Source organism: Mesocricetus auratus, unplaced genomic scaffold (assembly GCF_017639785.1).
Source record: "Mesocricetus auratus isolate SY011 unplaced genomic scaffold, BCM_Maur_2.0 Super-Scaffold_100046, whole genome shotgun sequence".
NCBI lineage: Eukaryota > Metazoa > Chordata > Mammalia > Rodentia > Cricetidae > Mesocricetus > Mesocricetus auratus.
The window spans coordinates 1,232,370-1,252,517 of NW_024429223.1; the positions used below are offsets into that span (position 1 = coordinate 1,232,370).

The 20,148-nt window shown below is 46.5% G+C and overlaps 1 protein-coding gene across 4 annotated transcripts; it reads left to right on the forward strand.

The window, feature by feature from the left end:
• Positions 1 to 567: 567 nt before the first annotated feature.
• Positions 568 to 11,206, forward strand: LOC101836920 (zinc finger protein 382). Of its 4 annotated transcripts, none has more exons than XM_013121793.3 (5): positions 568 to 752; positions 3,466 to 3,539; positions 6,923 to 7,031; positions 7,781 to 7,873; positions 9,086 to 11,206. In XM_013121793.3, exons 1-5 carry the CDS (start codon positions 620 to 622, stop codon positions 10,480 to 10,482), a joined length of 1,806 nt encoding a protein of 601 aa, XP_012977247.2. In that variant the 5' UTR covers positions 568 to 619; the 3' UTR covers positions 10,483 to 11,206. The 4 variants fall into 4 exon arrangements, with proteins under 4 accessions (XP_012977247.2, XP_012977246.2, XP_005081941.2 ...); XM_013121792.3 differs by having other exon boundaries at positions 569 to 752; positions 6,905 to 7,031; positions 9,089 to 11,206; XM_005081884.4 differs by having other exon boundaries at positions 570 to 752; positions 6,905 to 7,031.
• Positions 11,207 to 20,148: the final 8,942 nt, after the last annotated feature.

The window sequence follows — 20,148 nt, forward strand, 5'->3', positions numbered from 1 at the left end:
AGTCTTTCCCACGGTCTCCAGAGGCTCTCCGGAACCTAATCTTCCATCTCAGAACTGTCAAAATGAAATTCTGCCGTCCTAAGTAAAAAGAATGAGGGTGGGGACTACATTGGGCCCATTTTGACCCATGCATAGCGCTGCCACAGATCCAGTGTTCGCAGTATGACGTTATCGCCAAGAGCCCAGTCCCGTTCAGTTATCCAAACCTAATCAGAGCCAGTCATGCGCCCCCCCCCCACTGTGCACACCCCACACCGAGCCAGCCAGGCACTCCCATGAGCGAGCAGTTGGCAGCCCAAAGTCCCACGAGCCCCTTTCCCGTTCCCGGAGCTCGGAAGAACCGCCTCCACTCGGGCTCGGGTCAGCTCAACTCAGCGCACAGGGAAAGGAAAAAGATGACCACAACGCCAGAGGAAGGTGACCCCGAAGCCGAGCTTCCAGGGCCAGCCTGGAGGTCTGGGTGGAACTAATTCAGGCCCCAGCCAAGAGGACTCCTGTACAAGCGCTGGGCGAGTGACAGACGCCCAGCATCTAACGGGCTGCCCCAGAGGCTCCTGGGAGTGCGAGCCCCCGGGATGTGTGCGCAGGCGCAGAAGGCTGAACCGCAGCAGGAGGGGGGATGAGGCTGCTGGGAACTGGGGCGTCTGGAGAGGCTGAGGACTGCAGCGGATGCTTCGGATCCCGAGAGCGACAGAGAGAGCGAATCCAGATGGGGAGGCCTGGGAGGAAACCGGGAGTCCGAGCCGGGCCTGGTAATTTGGGGGGGCAAGAAAGCGGGACCGGACACTCAGCCGTAGCACAGGGCCTCGGGCGTGGTCCGTGGGCGTGACCCTGAGGAGGACTGCTGGGGACCCGGCGGGTGCAGGGGTAGTTTGCGTGTTTAAGCGCGAGGAAGCTCTGTCGCTGGGAGCAGGACCCTGGGCAGCACGGATGTGGGGTGTCTGTTGGGGTTTGTCTCCCAGCACTCCTCCTGCTTATGTGTTTGGGTTATTTTGGGGGGAGGGGGCGATTTCCTTGGATGTGTGAAAAGATGGGTGGTGGAGCCTTTTGCTTAGGGGTCCTGCGGCATGCGTCTATTTTTAGATTAGGTGTGACTCGTATTTGAGACGGGAGAATTGAAAGTGAGCTGCGAACGTGATCGTGAATGACTTTGCCTGGAATTGTGTCACCGCCTGTGGTCGTGAATTACAGGTGAAGCTGTAGTTTGGTGGTTTCCTGAAGGATGTCTGAAAGGTTGTCACTAGGCTCACGTGTGTTCTTTAAGTGATTGAGGTGTGCTGTATGATCTCATATGTGTACATTTTGTAAAAGACAGAGATTCATTACGTATTCCCAAGTGCAGGGATTCCTGTAGTGCGTGCACCACCAAGCCTGGAAGTTGTGCACTGTTTGACTATCAGGTTAGTTGCCTGCAACTCTGCCTCACAGGTTTCTAAGTCGTAACTTAGAAAGTACGATGGCACTGGTACTGGGGAGGAATCGGTAAGATTTTCATCATTCCCAGTGGCTAGGCCGATTACCCGGAAGCACGATGTTCGATGCAAACAGCGTTTAAATGAATGGCGTTGCATGGGAGCCTGCAGGAAGGGTAGCACTCATAACTACCACTCTTCAGGCACTGGTGTGAATGGATTTTTCTGTTCCTGAAAATTATAAAAATTATTTAGCACACTTTTATTTCCAAGACCAGCCTCATCTTAGTGATTAAAGTAGCCTTGCCAACCAGAACGTTCACTGTGGCAGTCAGTACTTCAGGCTTTGCTTAGCCAAACGGGAGCCAGCAAATCGACAAGGGTGGTCAATTTCTTTTCCGTGTCCATATCTCCATTACTAAAATGTGTTATGCAATACTTACTTCTTGAATTAACTATTAGTAATAAGTAATGTGTACATATTATACCTATGTAACTGTCCTTTTAAAGGATGTGTTTATTTTCATGCGCATGCGTGTTTTGCCTGCATGAGTATATTGCACCATGTGTGTACCCTGGTGCCCACAGAGGTCGTAAGAGGGCACACTCCTCCCGCCCTGCCAGAGCTAGAGTAACCAGTGTCAGTGAGCGACCATGTTAAGTGCTGGGAACTGAACCTAAGTCCCCTTGCAAGAGCAGCAAGTGCTCTTCGGCACTAAGCCGTTCTCCAGCCCTTCGCTGTGCTTCGTAATAGTTTGAGACAAGAGAGTCAATGAGGACATGAAATGGAACGTAGAAATTCCAGATATTTGCAAACTGTGGGGAACTGTCGCATATGACCAGGTCTTTTGAAGCATATGGAGTATGTTCCAGTACAGGATATGATATGTGATAACGATGGTGTTTGCTTTGCCTGGTGGTGGTGGCACACACCTTTAATCCCAGCACTTAGGAGGCAGAGGCAGGCGGATCTCTGTGAGTTCGAGGGTGGCCTGGTCCACAGAGTGAGTTCCAGATCAGCCAAGGGTACACAGAGAAACTCTGTCTTGAAAATAAAAAAAAAAGATGAACTTAACTATTAGTCGAGGGAACATTGATTATACAATGGGAGACATAGATAGACACTGTTTACAGGAGGAGATTCTCATGGTGCGAAGCCAAATAAGAGAAGCTTTTGCATCTTGAGCAGAGAAGAGGATCTGAGAGTATAATTCAGTGATAGAACACTAGGGGAGAAAAATCAAAACATGGAGTCAGTCAATCAGAAAACACCCACAGTGGAGATATAACAAACCAAATATAATTACAAGAAAGGGGAAATGTTAAACATATTAAAGGCAGCTCAGCACAATAAGAAATATATACCAAGCCAGGTGGGGGTGGCATACAGCCCTGATCCCAGCACTAGAAAGGCAGAGGCAGGCGGGTCTCTGTGAGTTCAAGACCAGCCTGGTCTACAGAGTGAGTTCCAGGACAGCCTCCAAAACTACACAGAGAAACTCTGTCTCAAAAAACCAAAAGAAGAAAAAACAGAAATATATACCTTTAGACTATAGCACAGAACTGATCAAGATAAAGGCTTCTCACCTGCGTGCATGGGGGCTTGGGAAGGTTATGTCATGTCCTACTGGTGATGGTTCCCGTCAACAGAAAGAACATGAAGTTGTGGTTTGGGCAGTGCTGGGCAAAGTTCCTGGAGTCCTGCTTATGCTAGCAAGTGCTGTAACTCCGAGTCACATCCCCAGACCTGTTCAGTAAGCCTGTGTGCCTCGGGAAATTGGAGAGTGCTGAACAAAATCTTGCATTTGCAGGCTACCACAGGTTCCACGGAATCCATCCTAGCTCAGCGAGAGGCAGGGCTTCTGATCCGGGGGAGGGGAAAGCAGGACGTGTTTGCTTCTCCACAGCCCTGTGTCCTGGGTTTCGGGAAGGCACTCGGAGAGGCGTGTGTGGACACAGGGGAAACATGTACAGGTTTGAGTTATTCCGAGAGATCTACTCTGAGCCTGTTTTCTTCCTGGCTCCTTATGTTCCTCCATCTTTGCCTTTACAGGACTCTTTCCTGTTCCGAAAGAGAAGCCAAGACAACGGGGTTCGCCTCTCACAAATCTCAAAGGCACGTCTAAGGTGAGATAGTTCCTTTCTTTTCCTTCAGGAAATAGGAACATTTGCTTAGCAATGTTGCTTCAGCTGCCTGGATATTAGAATTTGCTGCCATGAAACATTTTTCAGGTCAGGGCCAGGGTCTCTAGTTAAGGTCCAGATTGGAGACGCAGGTGACGCTGGGCTAAGTAGTAACTTAGCTCTTAACCAGGCGTGTGGCTAACTAGTGACTTAGTTCTGCACTCTGATCTTCAGACAAGGTTTATTTGTTGGATCATAAACAAAATATCACCATACTCTTGCAGCCGAATTGAAGTTGATGATTCCTGCAGCCATGGCCTAAAAGGCAGCAACAATTCAAAAAGAGGACAATAGGGTTTCTCTGTGTGGCCCTGGCTGTCCTGGAACTTGCTCTGCAGCCAGGCTGGCCTAGAACTCACAGAGACCCGCCTGCCTCTGCCTCCCGAGTGCTGGGATCAAAGACATGCATCACCACGGCCCAGCTAGATTTCTTTATGTATATGAGTGTTTTGCCTGCATGTATGTATGTGTCTGATGTGTGTGCATGGTGCCCGTGGCGGTCAGAAGAAGGTGTCCGTCCTTTGGAACTGGAGTTTATTACCATGTGGGTGTTGGTCCCAGGTCCTCTGTAAGAGCAATAAGTGCTCTTAGTTACTGAGCCATCTCTCTAGCCCCTTCTCTAATCTTCTATTGATTCTTGTCTTCCAGAAGTTCCTACCAACTGTGACCTGTCAGGGGAAACCTGCTCAGTATTCAATACTATTGTAGGTTTATCCTTTTCTTTTTTCTGTCTTCTAAAAGTTTACATTCAATTGCAGGAGAAGAAGATACATGTGCTAGTCCACTCTTGAAGTAGTCTATCCTTGAATCAACCTCAGTACCTTATCCTATTTTCATTTTTTCTTTCATAAAATTCCCCGTCTCCCAATCCTTCAAGTATTGGTTTTCCCCCAAGTTTTAATTGGTTCACGTTTTTGACATCCTTGTTTCCTGTATACACAGTTACATTTGCTTTGGAAGACCACACGGAATTTGATTCTGTGACTATCAGATACCTCAGCCCATGCTAGGCATCTGTCTAGACAGAGCACCGGGACCACATATTCAGCATGCAGGGCCTGGGAATGTAGCTCTGTGAGCAGCGCTGCTTAGCATGCTTGGAGCTCCTGGCTCAATCCACAGCGCCACATTAGCTGGACATGGTGGTACAGGTCTGTATTCTAAATGTCCTGAAACAGGTTAGAGACCCACCTGGAATATGTAAGACCTTGTCTCAAAACCAAACAAACTGTAATAGTCACCACCCACCCATTCCATACACTCATCAGTTCCTTCACGACCTTCTGTGGTCCCGCCTGATGTTTCCTCTGCTTCCTGTTCTAATATTCTTCTCTTTCTTTCTTTTTCGTTGTTTGTCTTGAGACAGGACTTCCTTGAATGGTCCTAGTGATCTGGAACTCACTGAGTAGCCAAGGCTGGCCTTGAACCTGCAGCAGTCCTCCTGTATCTGCCTCCTGAGTCCCGGGATTAGAGGCATGCACCACTACAGCCGGCTCTCTCCACTTCCCCTCTCCCGGCTCTCACATACTTACTTATCCAGAGAACCCAAAAGCTGTGCCCGTCCTCTTCAGCCTACAGGCGGTCATAACCAGTTCTCTTAAACTGCATCATGTGGGAACCAGTGGTCCTTCTTAGCCCACTAATCTCTGCAGCGTAATCTCCAACAGTGGTTACCTTCTCCAGTCTTGAGGAGTACTACCTCCAGTAGCCGGAATGGTGACACACACCTCCAGTCTTCAGGGAATCTGAGGTGGGGAGACCATGAGTCAGACTCGGGCTTGGTTGGTTTGTTCTTAAGGAACATTACCATATAACATGTATTATGTTTCTTCGTGTTTAATTTGCATTCCTCGCTCTCTGTCTCTGTCTTTGTGTGTGTCTCTGTGTGTGTGTGTGTGTGTGTGTGTGTGTGTGTGTGTGTGTGTGTGTGTGTGTGTGTGTGTATTAATGTGGGTGCCTGTGGAAGCCAGAAGAGGCCAGCAAATCCCCTGGAGATGGAGTTAGAGGTGGCTGTAAGCTTCCAGATGTGGGTGATGGGACCTAAATTCTGTCTCTTCTACAAGAGAGGTGAATGATTTTAGTTGCCGAGCCGTCTCTCCAGCCCACTTTGTGGTCAGGCCTGTGTGAATTGCAGGAGAATATACAAGATCATACGTTGGAAAGAAAAAAATTACTAAGTGTGCATTCAAGAGCCATAGTGATTAAGTGTATAAATTGTCACTAATGCTTATTGATGGTTTATCAGTAATAATATGTTGGAAATGTGATCAGGTTCATTTTTATTATTAAAATTTTTGTTGGTTTTTGAGACAGGATCTTTCTATGTAACCTTGGCTATCCTGGAACTCTATATGTAGACCAAGCTGACTTTGAACAGGCAGAGGTTCACCTGCTTCTGCCTCCTGAGTGCTTAGATTAGAGGTATCCCATGAGTTTTTTTTTAATAGTGCCTTTTATTCCCGCAATAGAGATTTATTCTAAGTACAAAATTTTGTATGCTCAATGAAGCTTCAGATTACAAAATGAAAATTTTTCTTTGCTTTGTACATTTTTCCTCAGTGTGTTTTGATACCTATTGAGTGAGTTTCTCATACGCCTCTCCTTGTAACTTCTCCTGAGCAGAATCAAGGTTTTATCATTTTGGTCCATCTGTCAACCATTTGAATTCAAAACAAAACTGTGTGGTATAAGAGTATTTATATTTTAAACCTGAGATAAAAGGTCAATACTTCTGGATGTATTTTTAGAAAGAGAGGAGAGAGAGAGTGAGAGAAAGAGAGACAGAGAGAGAGGGAGAGAGGGAGAGGGAGAGAGAGAGAGAGAGAGCTTAGCACAAACAGCACAGGGAAGGGGTGGTCCTGTGATTAAGAGTACTGGTTGCAGACATCACATTGGTGACACATACCTTCAATCCCAGCACTCAGAGGCAGAGGCCTTCAAGACAGCCACTACGTAGACGGACTTAGTCTTAATCTTCTTTTCTTCAAAGAAGACCACTCGTGCTCTGGCAGAGGACTGTGTTCAGTTCCCAGCACCCACACAGAGTGTAGCACCCGTAACAGCCTGTCACTCCATTGGCTCCTCGCCTCAGACACCGTAGCTACGTGGTAAACATACCGTATCCAGGCAAATAACTTACACACGTAAAATAAACATAAGCAACCCCCAAAGTAAACAAATCTTCTTAAAAGGTAAAGTTTTACAAACTAGTGCATCCTCTGACCATTCCCAGCCTAGTCCCCCAACATTTAGTTGTAAACCGTCTCCAGTAACTCCAGGATGAACTGCTATAGCGTGTGCCCTTACAGGGATCCGTGTCGTTCAAGGATGTGACTGTGGACTTCACCCAGGAGGAGTGGCAGCAGCTAGACCCCGCTCAGAAGGCCCTCTACAGGGACGTGATGTTAGAAAACTACTGCCACTTCATCTCTGTGGGTAAGTGTCACTCGCATCCTTTCAAGAGTTCGAAACCGGGCTCTGATGCTTGACCAGCCAGCACATTAGCAGCAGAGATGCCTCCTCTGTTCTGGGGCTTGCTACATAGACGAGGCTGGCCTTGAACTCACAAAGATCCTCCTGCCTCTGCCTCCTGAGCGCTAGGATTAAAGGCGTGCACTCCCATGCCTGGCCCAATAATCGATTTTTTAGACTTATTTTTATTTAATATATGTGAGTATTTTGCCTGCAGATCTGTGAACCATGTGTGTGCTTGATGCCTGCAGAGGCCAGAAGAGAGTGTTGGATTCCCGGAACTGGAATTATGGGTGGTTGTGAGTGGCCGTATGGGTGCTGAACATTGAACCTGGGTCCTCTGGGAGAGCAGCCAATGTTTCTAACTGCTGGGCCAGTCTCCAGCAACAGAGTATATGATTTTTTTGTGTGGCTGCCTTTTTCCAGACAGGCTCTCTCTGTGTAGCTTTAGAGCCTGTCTGGGAACTCACTCTGTAGACCTGGCTGGCCTCAAACTCACAGAAATCCATCTGCCTCTGTCTCCAGAGTTCTGAGATGAGACGCACGTTCCATAGAACATATGAGTATTGACTTTGGTTAGACATTAATTTATACCCCACGTAGCACCGTGAGGCTGTCTTTCTCAGTAGTTTAGATCAAGTCTCACTTTTCTCTTTTCCCTTCCTTTCTTCCTTCCCTCCCTCCCTCCCTCCCTTCCTTTTCCTTCATTATAGGATTTCACATAACAAAGCCTGATATGATCCGCAAATTGGAACAAGGAGAAGAGCTATGGACAGAGAGAATTTTTCCAAGTCAAAGTTATCTGGGTAAGTTGTAGATGTAAAAATTATGTGGGATGGATGAAGGCACAGCTCAGTGCTAGAGCGCCTAAGACACTCAAGGACCTGGGTTTGATTCTAATGCTTCATAAGAAAACAAAAGTTTGCCGGGCCGTGGTGGCTCACACCTTTAATCCCAGCAGAGGCAGGAGGATCTCTGTGGGTCTAGGCCAGCCTGGTCTACAAAACTAGTTCCAGGACAAAAAAATCCTCCAGGTGCTGAATCTCAGGTATTGGACAGCTTTGAATATTTGGGGTATCTATTTTAGAATTGCAGTAAAGTGCAGTTTACCATCTTTATCATTTTAAGCATATAGTTCAATGGTATGAACTCTATTCACTTTTTTTTTCTTGCAACCATCACCACTGTGGGGCTCCAGAGTCGTCATGTTACGAAACTGAAACCATGTCAGACAGTGGTGGCACACACCTTTAATCCCAGCACTCAGAGTTCGAGGCCAGCCTGGTCTACAGAGTTCCAGGACAGCTAGGGTTTTTTTCCTAATTTAACGGCATACCGGGACTGCGTTTTGTTGGTTTTCAATATCAGGAGATAAGTTAAGGGGCCAGAATGTAGACCGGTTGGAATGCTTGCCTGCCATGGTTGAAGCCCTGGCTTGGATACCCAGCACTACACAAGCTGTGGAGGGTGGTGATACCTCTTTAGAACTTTCCATGTGTGTGTGGAGAGAAGGGTCAGAAACCAAAGTCACCCACCTTGGCTACATAGCAAGTTCAAGGTCAATATCCTCATGGGGCCTTATCTCAAAAACAAACAAACAAAAGGGTTATTCTATTCTTTTTGTAAACCATAATAACAACACATCAAGCATTTTGTGTGTGAATATATATAATATGTATGTATGCACATGTTATACATATGACCATTGCTTCTATGCATGCACATGTTATACATATGACCATTGCTTCTATGCATGCACATGTTATACATATGACCATTGCTTCTATGCATGCACATGTTATACATATGACCATTGCTTCTATGCATACATATGTTATATATATGACCATTGCTTCTATGCATGCACATGTTATACATATGACCATTGCTTCTATGCATGCATATATTACATATATGACCATTGCTTCTATGCATGCATATATTACATATATGACCATTGCTTCTATGCATGCATATATAGGCTTAAAGTATTACTAATTAATTATATTCTTTCCTAGAAGATGAAGATGTTTTGGTGAAGTTAAAAGACTGTCAAGACAAGCATTCTAAATCCATTGTAATCATCAACCACAAGAAATTAATTAAGGAGAGAAGCAGCATTTATGGGAAAACACTGGGCAAGAACCATATTATTTCCAAAACACTATGTGAATATAAATCTGGTGGGAAGGTTTTGAAAAATATTTCAGAATTCATTAATAGAGATATAAACCCCAGAAGAGAGAAATTCGGTGATAATGGATGGGAGAAATCAGTCCTGGATTCCAAGCATGAGAAAACTCATGCGGAAGCCACCTTCCATAAGCAAGTACAAAGGGGTCTCGGTCCTAAACAGCTGGCTCACCACCCAGGGACCCAGATTCCAGAACAGCCTTTTGAATGCAACGAATATGACAGCTCCTTCCTTATGAGAGGAATGGTGTTTCCAAATAATAGAGCTCCCCTAGCAGATGGAAGCTTCAACTTCAACAAAGACGAGATGGCTTTTTTAGAAAAGTCAGACGTTGGTATTCATCCGCATAGTCTTATGGAAAAGAGATCCTCCACGTACAACAAATACGGGAAATTCCTCTGCAGAAAGCCAGTTTTTGTCATGCACCCCCGACCTCAGATGGAGGAGAAGCCCTTCCAGTGCCCTTACTGTGGGAACAGCTTTCGCAGGAAGTCCTACCTCATTGAGCACCAACGGATCCACACGGGCGAGAAGCCCTATATCTGCAGCCAGTGTGGAAAAGCCTTCCGTCAGAAGACCGCCCTGACGCTTCACGAAAAAACACACACGGAGGGGAAGCCCTACCTTTGTATGGACTGTGGGAAGTCCTTCCGCCAGAAGGCGACCCTCACCAGACACCACAAGACACACACGGGGGAGAAGGCATACGAGTGCACTCAGTGTGGAAACGCCTTCAGGAAAAAGTCGTACCTCGTCGACCACCAGAGAACTCACACGGGGGAGAAGCCCTATCAGTGCACTGTGTGTGAGAAGGCGTTCATCCAGAAAACAACCCTGACTGTCCACCAGAGGACTCACACCGGGGAGAAGCCCTACATCTGCACCGACTGTGGCAAGTCCTTCTGTCAGAAGACAACTCTCACCCTCCACCAGAGAATTCACACCGGGGAGAAGCCCTACATCTGCAATGACTGTGGCAAGTCCTTCCGCCAGAAGGCAATCCTCACCGTCCACTACAGAATCCACACGGGAGAAAAGTCCAATGGCTGTCCCCAGTGTGGGAAAGCCTTCAGCAGGAAATCTAACCTCATCCGCCACCAGAAAACTCACACAAGAGAAAAGCCCTATGAGTGTAAAGAATGCGGAAAATTCTTCAGTTGTAAGTCAAACCTCATTGCCCACCAGAAAACTCACAAGGCAGAAAACGTGAGAAGTCAGTGAATGGTGTGATTTTTTTTATTTGTTTTTTTTTAGCTTTTTGAGACAGGGTCTCACTATGTAGCCTTGGCTGCCCTAGAGCTTGTTATATAGACCAGGCTGGCCTCGAACTCACAGAGATCCGCCTGCCTCTGCCACCCCAGTGCTGGGGTTAAAGGCGTGCACCACCACCTTTATTTTCTTTATTTTAGTACTGAGCATTTTTAAGTTCTATTCCTTATATTTACTGCTTTGCTAACCTGTCATACACACAAATACTATTGGATAAATTAAGTGACAAAAAAATGAAGGCTTCATTTTTGTATTACTGGACTCAGCAGACTACAGTGACCTCTGATGAACTACTATACACATGTCATTTGCTTATTTTCAGTCTCATGAGGTATATTACTTGTGAATCAGTAACAGACCAATGGCCAAATGCAGCTTGTCTGTATGAAATGAAAATCGTTACCTCCTCAGCATTAACTACAGTTCCGACTTAACGCTTTGTAAATTGGGATCCACACATTATAAACCTTACATAAAATCGATTGCTTACCAAATGTTCTCTCCTTCACGCACAGCTCGCTGCCTCGGTCCGGTCACGAGTGCATGTGGCAGAAGTTCATTATTTATCCTGTGTAGAATCCCATTGTATAAGTATATCACTTTTACCCCTTCTGCTGCCAGTGGACTTTTGCAGAGTTGGCTGCTTGAGGTCATAATAAAAATATACATGTACGCACTTTCCTGTGTATATTCATGGGGCGGAACTGCCGTGTCTGTGGGTTCAGTCAGCTTTAGTACATACTGCCAGTAACTCTGAACTTTGATAACAGGAGGTAATTTTACTCAGAAGAAAACTACGGCAAATTTCCCCAATATGACAATGGTTCGGATGACAGAATTCTGGTCTGGAGAGAGGGTTCAGCGGCCCTGGCTGCTCTTGCAGAGGACTCAGGTTCAGTTCCCAGCTCCCACATGATGGCTCGCAACTGTCTGTACCTGGAGTTCCAGAGGATCCAATACTCTCCTCTGGCTTCTGCAGGCACCAGGCGTTCATGCGGGTGTGTATGCAGATGGGCAGGAAAAGCAGTCATTCACTGACCGCACGGAATTCATGTGAGGAGGTAACTCTGGCAATAATATGGTGGAGAATGGGAAGCGAAGAGAATCGTGTACAGAGAGAGGCTTTTAGTCAGAGCACAAATCTTAATACAGTAATGTCAGAAACTTGGGGTGGCCTTTAGCCACAGCTAATACCAAATGTGCTAAGGAAAGAGAAGCATTCAGCATTCCCTTTGATCAGCACTGGAAAACCTACAAGATGCTTGAAACTGGAAGTGGGTGGGAAAATACAGCTTTTACCCAAGACCTATAGATGGTACTACTCAAGTCAAATGGCAAAGCGTGTGTGTGTGTGTGTGTGTGTGTGTGTGTGTGTGTGTGTGTGTGTGTGTTCCAGAGAACAACCTCAGCTTCTCAGAAGCTGGCCGTCTCGTTTTATGAAGGGTCTCTACAGATTGGAGTTCAGCAAGTAGCTAGATTGCCTGGCCGGAGACCCTTCCCATCTCCACCTCCAATCTTCAGGCTTACAAGCTTGTGCCACCACACCTGACTTTTTCACGTGACTTCTGGGAGGTAACTCGGGTCCTTATGCAAGCACTTTATCAACTGAACGGCCTCCGAGCCACAGGGGGATCAGTGGGATTTCAGGTCCTGAGCTTGGGCCTTTTACTCTGTAGGGCAGGGACTGGGTCTGCCTGTTAAGGCAGTTAGAGTGTTGTGTGGGTGGAACCTGGCGGCTGGAGGGCCTCAGGGGCAGGGCCTGGTCACTCGTGTGCCACAAGGGGCTTACATTCCCCCCTTTTGTTTATTACTGATAAACACTAAGGAGTAGGGAAAGGAGGCAATATCAGACTACTTCCTGTTGAACAGGGACAGCTAAGTCCTTTGACCAAGCTTGACCATCATCAGGGTATAATTGGGAGCTGCAGGCTTCGGCCTTCATAGCCAGGGCTTGTAATCCTGTAATAGCAATTGATTAAAAGTCTGGTTAGGCTGGGCATTGGTGCCGCACGCCTTTAGTCCCAGCACTGGGGAGGCAGAGGCAGATGGATATCTGTGAGTTCAAGATCAGGTGGTCTACAGAGCGAGTTCCAGGACACGGGGGAGAAACCCTGTCAGAGAAACCAAGTCTCAAAACAAAAACAAAAACAAAATGTCTGGTTAAAAATCTTTTGGAGCTGGGCAATGATGGCACACGCCTTTAATCCCAGCACTCGGGAGGCAGATCTCTGTGAGTTCGAGGCCAGCCTGGTCTACAAAGCTACACAGAGAAGTCCTGTCTCGAAAAAACAAAAAAGAACAAAAAACTCAACTTATGGATCTGTTGTTGAAATCTAGACAAGAAGTTTATAAACTAGGATTCAAATAGTAGGATTAAGAAAAAGGTGTGCTGCGATATTTTGATCACACTCGGGCACTCCTGAGACTGTCCAATGAGGTTATCCCTTGAACTGGGGGTGTAGCCAGTGGCTAGCTGACAGGCATAGGCCACAGAGAAGCCAGCAACTTGGATAGAGAAAACACACAGGAAGGAACCGGCTGGCACTGGAGTTTGAGCTTCCTCTTGGTTCTGGAACAAGGGAAGAGGCATATCTCTTGGGGTGTCTCTGGCCAAAAAACAAGGTCAACTAGTTGCTACTCAGCCTCTCTGAGCTAGTAGATCTTCACCCCAGCCTTTGACTTCTGAATCTTATTGATAAATAGACTTAATTTAAACCTGCACATCATGGCCACTGCAGAGCCTGGGCCTCAGGACCAGAAGCCCTGCCAGGCTGCCACCTGCAGGGATCTGAGTGAGGAACTGTCGGACAGAGACGATAATTAAAATATCAGTAGATTCATGTGCAGTTACTAAGCCAACAGGAAAATATCAGGAGGAGAGGGCCAGGTTGTTATAGCACACACCTTTAATCCCAGAGCACTCAGGAGGCAGAGGCAGTCGGATCTCTGTGAGTTGGAGGCCTGATGGAGGAAGTCCTGTGTATATGTCAATAAAACACTGTTGGCCAATAGGAAAGCAAGATAGGTGGGACTAGGAGTCCAGGAGGACTCTGGGTAGGAGAAACACAGAGAGTCAAGATGTAACGCCATGGGGTAGGAAGCCTGGAACTATTCTCTGGTAAGAGAAATACTTAGATTAACAATTATGGGGTAATTACTTAAGTCAGAGCTAGCCAGTAAGAAACAAGCAAGGCCAACAGCTTCATAATTAATATAGCCTCCTGTGTGTTTATTTGGGACTGATGCGGCTGTGGAACCAGGCTGGCGGGAAGGCTTCTCTCAAGGAAAAGGTTTCCCTTTACAGAGGCCAGCCTGGTCTGCAGAGCAAGTTCCAGGACAACCAGGACTACACAGAGAAACCTGTGTCAAAAACCAAAAAAGAAAAAAAGAGAAAAAGAGAAGAGGAGTTAAGAAGGGTAGTATCCAGTTCTATTTTGGACTGTCAATGATCCACTATCCAGAGGCATTGAGCTGTTTCTTACATTTTTAGAGATCCATCTGGACTTGTTGGCTCTTGTCTTTTGCTGTACCCAATTAGTTATTGAAGAGGCAGCATTTCTCCCTGAGGAAGAGACCACCTCCCTCTGCTGGGAGTAAATCTAATCCTTGCTGGTTTTGTAGCACTGTGACAGCCAGTGAGTCTGTTTGGCTCTAGAGGGTAAGGATGGTCTGAGCCTCTTACTGGAGATCCTGGATGAACTGAGAGGAAAACTGACAGCAGTTAGGGAAGTGGTTAGTCCTGCCTCTCCAGTGGTGATGTGGTGGTTATACCCAGGACTTCTAGAAAGGGTAGGATCCGACTATCTGTCATGCCATGCCAGTATAAACCCTGTGTTGGGAATGCTGGTCTTCACCAGGTACCAGTCCTAATTTTAGAAAAAGGAACACCATGACACAAGTCGCAGACTACCCAGCAGATAGTCAGTGGTAAGTTGGAAGTGCCACCAAGGATGGAGGCAGTGTGGATGTTCAGACATAAGGTCTGGGCGGTAGAGCTCAGAGTCAAAGTATTACAGTCTGAGGGATCCAGTGTGCCCATAACGTGTGTCCCGAGGAGTTAAGACAGTCTGCAAAGAGTATAAGAGGTGGTGGTGGCATTTGGCTGGAAGCAGCTAATTAGAGGCAAGGTGACAGAGTCTAGTAGTCCAGTGGGTGAAACTGTGAATGATGGTGATGATTTTGATCCAGGAGAACAGAAAGCCAGCATTCTCCAAAGCAACCAGGCAGAGTGATATTCAGTAGCTGATGTTTAACTAGGGTGGCCCAGGTTTGCCCCACGGTATTTGCAGAGTGCATATTGGTAGCCTCTTTTAGTTTCTGGCTAATTTTACGGTGATCTTTGTTTTGGTCATAGAGAAAACAGTCACGGGGGTAAGCCCCAGTGAAGGAGAGATGGATAAGGGAGTTGTACAGGACTGAATTGGCCTTTGACAGCCTAACACAGAGCAATTTCCTGAGCCTATGATGATGGGCTATGGTTGGAGGTGGGAGTCTCTTGGACAACAGACATCGTATGGAAGAGCTACCCCGGGCAAGTGTGGAGAGGAAGAAATAGAGGAGGAGAGAGCAAATTTAGACACAAAAGAGTTTTAGATCATTTGTGCGGTGGCAGAAGTTGTCACTACTGAAAACCAAACGTCAGTTTTGACTACTGAACTGTACAGAGGCCATAGCTGTTGCTTGAATATCTAAGTTCACAGAGAACGAGAGGAAGGGCCAAAAAATGAACTCCACCAGAGGGAATTTCTGTAAGTTCTAAGTGGGAGCTGAGAGACAAAGAAGCCCAGGAGGGCATAGAGAAACCTTGAGACTTCCACGAGACAGTGGTTCCAACAGAGGGAGACCAGGGGCTATAACTAGAAAGTTGCCCAGAGGTATATTCTTGTAAATGAATGCATGGAGGTGTAACTTCAGTACCTTATTAAGCAAGCATTGTTTCTAAATCTCATCTTTCGTAAACTGAATCCAGTGCCCAGAAAGCCCAGGGATAAATCTGAGCCCTGGTAATCAAAGCAAAAGGGATGCATGAGAGATCTTGGGGTTGCTTCATAGGCTCTTTGTGGTCAGGTACAAAATTTATGCATGTATAAAAATGCAAACAGACGCACAAAAAGAAATTGAATTGTTTGTGAGTTTTATAAAACGAACTCCAGATGTTTCCTCTAGCTCCACTGTCAATAGGACCGTCTGATTTGTGTCCCAACACACGCACACATCCTGCCAAAATAAGAGTCTTCTGAGCGTTCTTTTCTCTAAGATGAGTTTCCTCTATGTAACCATGGTTGACTTGGAACTTGTCGTGTAGCCCAGGCTAGACTTGAACTAGTTCATTATCATCGATCGTAGCAGAGAGCATGGTAGCAGGCAGGCCTGGGTTGGAGAAGTATCTGAGAGTTACATCTGGGATCTGTAAGCAGAGACAGGCAGGCAGGCAGGCAGGCAGGCAGACAGACACACAGACAGAGACGGGTGCGGGGAGGAGCCTTGATCTGGCATGGGCTTTTGCCCATGGCCCAGCTAGTGAAGGCTCTTTGATGTCAAGCCTGAAGACCTGAGTTGGATCCCTAGAACCTACACGATGGAGACAGCTGACTGCTTCATGCTTGCTCCCACACATACATGCCCACAAATATAATTAAATTTTATTTTTAAAAGCCTCTGATTGTATGCGTATCCTGCGTCCTAGAAGGTTATATTCTATTCTGGAAGCACACATCCTCTCAGATTCTCTTTTAGTGTATTTTGAGGCAACAACTCACTCAGCCTAGGCTGCCGTCAAAATCTCTAGCCTCGGGATCTCAAGCTATGGTTTGGGTATAAACGTGCCCCCAACAGGTCCACGTGTCTGAACACTTGGTTTCCAGCATTTACTGCACTCAGGGTGGGGGTGGAGTTTGTGGAACCTTGACGAGGACTTGCTTGAGACTAACTCGGTGAGAAGAGAGGAGAAGCAGTCTTCAGAGAGCCTGCCACAAGTTCCTCAGAGCTTACGGGACAGCCTCTGAGTGTGTGTCGGGGCGAGTTTCTAGAGGCTGTGCCCCGGGACAAGGGTTGCTCAGCAAGAGAGGGACGGGAACTGTGGCGTTCCCCCTGGAGACTGCACCTGTGTGTGTCTCTTTAAGGCTGTCGTTGTAGGCGGGGCTTCGTGCTTTACCGATTGCTCACCCGAAAGGAAGAGGGAAATGCCTGTGTCTGGGTTCTAAAGTGAGCTGATTTGTTTGCGATTGTAGGCTCTGAGATTGTGCTTGCCTTGGGGGCCTCTGGGATGCTGACTACAGTGAGCGATACAGTTTGATTAAGTCTAATTTTGAAATGTTTGTTTTCAAAGTCCTGGGAGGCCCCGTTAAGTTGCCCACTATGGGACTTAAGAAACCTCAGTTTTGGCTACTTAGTATTGTTTAAACTTTTCTGAATAGTTGCAGTGAGCTTTACGATGGATAGGATGGAAGGGTTTTCTGGCACTCGGGAGCCACAGAATACCACAGGCCACAGGAAGCATAGCAGCTTACAGCCCTGCTCCAGGGAAAGGCTTCCCCCAGTTCTGCTCGGGCAGGGTAGGGCTCCCCCAGGGAAATTGTTAACAGTGGGGGAGGGGGTAGTGTAAACTCCGCTTCGCTAGGGAAAAGTTTCCCTGGCTTTTGTGTTACAGCCCTGCTCCAGTTAGTTGCTCTGCTTTGCTCTGCTCTGGGAAAAGTTCTCTCCTCCACTCCATTCCCACGAAGGAAGTTCTCACCCAAACCTTATTCAAGAGATTTATTGGGACGGAAGAGTCCCAGAGCGTGGCTGCCCTCTACCAGTCTGACAGCCACACGCTGAACAGACACGGGGTTTATGTAGGGTAGAGTTTTTCCAGGGAGATTTCAGTCCTTGAGCTCAGCTCAGAATGGCTAGAGCTCTGCTCAAGGATTGGTTGGTTTTCTGCACAGGATTTAAGGTCAGATTTTGGCTCTGGTTCCAGGGTCAAAGTGTGTTTCTTTCTCTCGTCCTTTTTAGCCTTTTGGCTCTAATTTTAGGGCCAGGGTGCATTTCTTTCACTGACTGCGATTCCAGGGGCAAAGTGTGTTCCTTCGGCTCTGCTCAGGGTGTGTTTCTTTGACTAGTCCCTTTTCCCCTCCAGTTGCTGTTTTATAATTTGATGGGCAAGTAACAAGTACGATAGGTAGATTTGTTTTATTTTGACACAGGATTTCTCATTGTAGCCCTGGCTGTCTTGGAGCTCACTCTGTAGATCAGGCAGGCCTCCACCTCAGACACCCGCCTGTTTCTGCCAGCACCCTGGGGGTCATCACCTTGGGGTGTTAAGGTGAGGGTTACTGCCTTCTGGTCACAGGCATTCTTGTCAAACATTCCCTCACAACTTTAGTTCCTAGTGGCACCTATAAGAAGCTGTTTGCTTATAAGCACACATTTTTTTCATCCCCCCAGGAAAATTATATCCTAAAAACAACTACCCACTTAAAGATATATTGTTCTCAGCTTTCCAGCCTGTTGTGGACACAAAACTTTACAGACAAGAAAACAGGGTTTGGGGGGTCTGGTGGGGAACCCTTGACATTTGCCTGACATTTACTGACTTTGGGATTTCACTGTGACTTAATCAGAAGTTACCATCCTGTTACAAAGACATTTGATGGCTGCAGAATTGACGCAGCTGTTACGAGCATTCTTTGCTCTCGCAGAGGACCTGGGTCCTGTTCCCAGCACCCTCCTGGCAGGTCACAGCTGTTATCTTCTGTCCTCCGAGGATAGCGTAATGCACACGGTGCGTGTACATACATGCACACGTAAAATATGTAACTTGGAGGAGATAGTTGAATCAGGAGTTCCAGGTCATCCTCATCTACTTAGCAAGTTTCAGGCCATCTTGGACTGTGTAAGACAGTGTGTCAAGAGGCAAAGAACTAATACGCATCTATAAAATAAAAATAACCCAATAGGAAAACATAATGAATTATAAGAGCACATTTGTGAAAAGAAACTTGATTGTTTTTAAGTTCGATCTTTTCTTCACCAATATGTAGAGGACTCAAACTGTAACTAGAATTGATGCCTGCTAGATAATCATAAAAAGGTTTGTGTCCATGTGCTCCTCAGGTGTGGGGTGATGGGTATTCCCATGTATTGTTACACATGGTTTGGCCTTGTTAGGGAGCAGCCTGAAGCACCCGTAAGTGTAGGCTGTTTGGGGTAGGTGCTTCTTGCCCAAGTTCCAAAAGCCTATATCTTTGGATGTGGGAATGAAATAGCTCATTAGCTCCAATATAGTACATTCATTTAGGATGTACAAAGGAGACAAGAGCCCGACACATAGAGATGGCTTCAATTTATTAATGTAAGCCCTTCGAGCCAGCTGTAAGGTGATTAAGTGCCCACGCTTAGCCCTTCTTGGTTTTGCTATTTTAGGAATTACCCTATCACTTTCCTGCAGAGGAGCTGGGATCTCAAAACCATGGCTCAGGTGAGGTGTTGATTCCTGCTCCTTGGGGAGCTGCTTATTTTATGCTGCTCTGTTCACAACTTGTTTTTGAAGTGCTACAATTAACCCTGGTTGATGGAGTGCTTGCCTAGCAAGCTCCATGGGTGGTGGTGCATACTCATATTCCTAGGAGGTAAACACAGGAGGATTCGAGGTTCAGGGCCATCCTTGGTTACGTAGCAAGTTTGAGGCCACCCCGAGCTACAAGACCCTAACTGGAGACAGCTAATCAGGCTAAGGCACTTTGTGCAAAACCTGATGACCCCCAGGACCCACAAGGAGGAAGGGAAACCCCGACTCATGCAGGACCCCCACAGATGCATCCTGGTACACGGACACCCCTGACTCTACGTGCAGAAAAATAATTTTTAAAAGCATGCAAACCTGTTGCCTTATTCACATGCCTGAGTAAAGATGAAGGTAAAACGGACAGAATAATGTTCTGGAAAGTGGCACAAGTGTTGTCTTAAATGTTGTAAGACCTGATGACTGCTAATCAAGACCCCTGTGTTTTCCATGTGTTCCTTCCATGGTGCCCACGAGTCCCAAGAGCTTGTGCTGTTCCAGTAACATCTTTCCTAGAGTACTAATGACATAGATTTACTCTTCCAAAATTTGTTCTTGCCAGGCATGGTGGCACACGGCTTTAATTCCAGCATTTGGGAGACAGAGGCAATAGATCCCTGAGTTTGGGCCAACCAAGGCTACACAGTCAAACTCTGTCTCCAAAACAAAGAAAAACTGTTCTAATTTTGAATTTGAATACAGAAGTAAATATCTATACACAGGTCACGGTACCGAACTGGAATGTCGCTCAAAATATTGGCTCAGAAAATCCATCCTTATGCATTTTAGAGTTTTTGTTGTTTTAGACGGGGTCTCACTATGTAGTCCTAGCAGGCCTGGAACTACACCAGCCCGAAAGCCTTGGCCTCTGTCACCTGGAGGAAGTAAGCTGTTTTCTTACTTGAGACCTGCAGGGTTTCAGGAACCCTCAGGCAAAAGGCTAGAAAATGGACAGTTCTTTTATTTGTTGTCCTCCGAGCAATAAGTTCTCCTCTGTTTCCTACCTGGTTTAGATGCTTTCCAGTACCTTCCTTTAGTTGTTTATTATGCACGGTGTCAAAATCTTACAATGATTA